The sequence below is a fragment of the Leopardus geoffroyi genome, chromosome D1, assembly GCF_018350155.1.
Source record: "Leopardus geoffroyi isolate Oge1 chromosome D1, O.geoffroyi_Oge1_pat1.0, whole genome shotgun sequence".
Lineage (NCBI taxonomy): Eukaryota > Metazoa > Chordata > Mammalia > Carnivora > Felidae > Leopardus > Leopardus geoffroyi.
This window is the reverse complement of record NC_059329.1, coordinates 67,080,725-67,083,873: the sequence shown is the minus strand read 5'-3', so window position 1 is coordinate 67,083,873 and position 3,149 is coordinate 67,080,725. Positions and strand designations below refer to the sequence as shown.

The 3,149-nt window shown below is 61.7% G+C and overlaps 1 protein-coding gene across 3 annotated transcripts; it reads right to left on the bottom strand.

The window, feature by feature from the left end:
• Positions 1 to 309: 309 nt before the first annotated feature.
• Positions 310 to 2,628, bottom strand: ADM (adrenomedullin). Of its 3 annotated transcripts, none has more exons than XM_045484510.1 (4): positions 2,508 to 2,628; positions 1,921 to 2,039; positions 1,620 to 1,769; positions 310 to 1,413 (listed from the first exon to the last, which is right to left on the bottom strand). In XM_045484510.1, the coding sequence occupies exons 2-4, from the start codon at positions 2,016 to 2,018 to the stop codon at positions 1,095 to 1,097; spliced, it is 567 nt and encodes a 188-aa protein (XP_045340466.1). In that variant the 5' UTR covers positions 2,019 to 2,039; positions 2,508 to 2,628; the 3' UTR covers positions 310 to 1,094. The 3 variants fall into 3 exon arrangements, with proteins under 3 accessions (XP_045340466.1, XP_045340465.1, XP_045340464.1); XM_045484509.1 differs by lacking the exon at positions 2,508 to 2,628 and adding an exon at positions 2,248 to 2,403; XM_045484508.1 differs by lacking the exon at positions 2,508 to 2,628 and adding an exon at positions 2,248 to 2,396 and having other exon boundaries at positions 310 to 1,410.
• Between the last annotated feature and the right edge of the window lie 521 nt (positions 2,629 to 3,149).

Sequence of the window (3,149 nt, the reverse complement as noted above, 5' to 3'; positions counted from 1 at the left end):
CCATAAAATCTGGGACTCTGTTGCGCAACGCAGAGTCGAGTCTCCCCTCTGCGCTAGGGCTCACCCTACCCAACCCGGCCCGGCAGCCACGCGAGGCTGCGACTTGGGGAGCCTTCGCGAAGCCCGGACCCGCTCACAGGACAGGCGCTCTGCGCGCAGCACAAGGAGAGCAACGCACGGGACAGCTCCGCCCGCGCGCGGACACGGCCGGCTCGCGCTGGAGCAGCCGTGCCACCTTCCCACTCTAGGCGGCTCCCGGACGCGCCAGGACCAAGGGAAACGTCTCTCCCAAGACTCGTGAGCCGAGAATTAATCAGCATCGAGATAGTTTATTGATTTGCTATTTCGCATATCACCCATTTTATGTAATAGATATACAGAGACACGGTGCTTCCTTCTTCCACAAGAGGTAATCAGTCTTGCACGCACACGCTCTCACACATTCCACGCAGCAATGTTCCATCTCGCTCAGACATTCACGTATTAAAATAAGTGGGGAGGGGGGCAATGCAATTGCTTTAAAATGCCCTTAATACAATATATAACGTACAAAAATATCTCTATATTTGAAGTTACAAAAAAAATCTTGACAGCAACGAACTTAAATATTGATAGTTACCTCTATATATACAACACGCATTGCACTTTTCCTCGCTAGGTTTTGGAAAGTTCAAGTAATAGTGGGGCTTGCGCCCCGGTGGGGTGACAGTCCCCCGTGAGAAATCAGTTTGTGGGTAGGCACGGCAGGGACTCAGACCCCTGCCCCTGGGTGGGGAGGGGGGGAGGGGGGGTCTCAAGCATCTGTATCTCAATTTTTCTCCTCTCCGTGAGTCTGGCAGACACTCCCTCGCATTCTTCTGCCCCCACGGGGCACCTGGGCCCGATTGGGAGGAAGGGAACGGTGCCTCCGAGGAGAAGGGGCTCCTGCAGAGCCAGGGCTCGCCGCTGGACGGTGCCTACCGGACTCCCGGTCTCTGCAGGGATGTCTCAGCCCGCTCTCGGTCGGCTGGGGAGCTCGGCTCTGGGAAACCCTCAGCCCCCAGGGGAAGCCAGCGGGATGCATACGCGCGCCTGTTCGCTGCTGCCACAGGCGCCTAAATCTTAAGGAGGGTGTCGAGCACCTGATGCACCCGGGAGGAGGCCGGAACCGCGCGTGCCTGTGGCTCCAGGGACAGAGTCCAGTTGGGGCCAGTCTCGGGCAGGGAGCGCCGGCGCCGGCGGCCGTAGCCCTGGGGGCTAATCTTGCTCCTGGGGGCGACGCCGTCCTTGTCCTTGTCCGTGAACTGGTAGATTTGGTGCGCCAGTTTCTGCACCGTGCACGTTCCGAAGCGGCAGCCGAAGCTCCGCAGGCCCTGGAAGTTGTTCATGCTCTGGCGGTAGCGCTTGACTCGGACGCGGGCGGCGTCCGGACTGCTGGGGAAGGGAAGGAAGGTAACATGAGACCCCCATCAAGCAGGGCTTTGGCCTCAGCCACCAGGAATCCGAGCCATTCAAGGACCAGAGGGAACTGGAAACTGCTACCGCGCTCTGAACTGCCAGACAGCCCTGAAGATCCCCAGGGCCAGGGTAGTGGAGGAGTTCCCCCTTGCCCACCCCGCTTCGGCGCAGGGCATAGTTACCTGGCCTGGGGGTTGTGAGTGGCGACCTTCACGTCCTGGGGCCGAATGAGAGTCTGGGTTGGCCCGGCCTTCACGTAAGTGAGCCCTGTGGGGTAGCTGCTGGACACCCGAAGTTCCCTCTTGCCACGACTTAGAGCCCACTTATTCCATCTAGAAAACACAAATAGACTCGATTCGCGTGCGTCCAGGCGAGGTCCCGGTCCAGACGGGCTCCCGTTCACTTCCAACCCCTCGGGACCGACAGCCAGTTTCCCTTGTCTCCCAGGTACAAGGACAGAGGAAGGAGCTGCTTGCGACTCACTTCTTTCGGAACTCTGACGCCACGTCGAGCCGTGCAGTGTCCGCGCCCAAGAAGGCCAGGGAGCCCAGGTACATGAGGGCGACGGGAACCAGCTTCATGCCGGCGGCGATGTGCAAACCCTGGAAGGAGAGAGAGGGGCCGAGCGTGAGCACCCCGCCTGTAGCACGTCCCGGGCGGGGCACGGAGGACGTGTGGGGGCCCCCCGCTCGGGCAGGCTCAGCCCGCGCTCTGCCTGGCTCAGACGCTTATCTCGCCCGGGCGCAGAGAGGCGCCAGCTGCATTTGCACCCGCCGGGCGGGTGACGGGCCCCTCAGAGGAGGCCTTTACCCAGCGCCAGGCTCCCAGAGGTTCCCTGCCCAACTTCTCGTTATTTGGCTGGCGGAGTAGAACGGAGTGGGTCTCTGCAGTTCCAGCTGTGTGCACGGCTGGACCCAGGATATAGGACGCAACCCGAGAAGGACCTTCCAAAATGGGTTGTACCCCTCACCCAGCACTCCCAGTTTCCAGCACCTTAAAGTCCCTCCCCCCACTACCCGCCCTCCCACCCCCCCCCACCCCCGCTAACCCGCCCCGCCTGTGGCGCCTACCTGCTGAGGGGGTGATCTGCCAAGGTCTGGGAGGTGAAAGTCTGAGACGTCGCTCTGGCACTGGCAAAACCCCACCGTCCAAGCCGCGGTGAGAAACCAGAGGTGGCAAGGCTCGAGCTGTTCCGGCTAGTGTCACCAAGAAACCACTGAGTGTCCGGCTCCGGTGCCTCAGCTTTATAAGAGCAGAGGGGGCGGGGCTTGGGCTGCCCTCGCGCCCTCCCATTCTTCCCTCGGGCGCGCGCGGGCCTCTGCATTCGGGCGCGCGCATTGCAGCCCGAGGATGTGGGATTGCGGTGAGGGTCCCTCATGCCCAGAGGGCTCAGAGATGAGCTCCAGAGATTGGTTCAGGAACTACCACAAGCCTGAATCTTCAGAACATAAACCAGGGAGAAGCAGGGCCGGTACAACCTCTTGGGGTCCTTACTCAGGACCTATGCAACCCAGAGTGTGAGGCCTACTGGCAGGGAACTGCAGCAGTCAGCGGGAGGTACCACGCGTATGGCCCGAGCTCCGGACCTCGGGAGCGGTGGCCTCGAGTGGACCGCGCCCCCTGCCGGCTCGGCGCCTGACCTGACCGCGACCCCAGACTCCTGCAGAGCCACAGGGGCAGGACACAGAGCAGAGACTGGAGGAGTGGGGCTC

Excerpts from the sequence above, each read along its gene's own strand:
- ADM (XM_045484510.1), bottom strand. The coding sequence starts at position 2,018 with ATGAAGCTGGTTCCCGTCGCCCTCATGTACCTGGGCTCCCTGGCCTTC. Across the intron at positions 1,770-1,920 it reads GCGTCAGAGTTCCGAAAGAA|ATGGAATAAGTGGGCTCTAA; the intron begins GTGAGTCGCAAG and ends TGTGTTTTCTAG. Across the intron at positions 1,414-1,619 it reads ACTCACAACCCCCAGGCCAG|CAGTCCGGACGCCGCCCGCG; the intron begins GTAACTATGCCC and ends TCCCTTCCCCAG.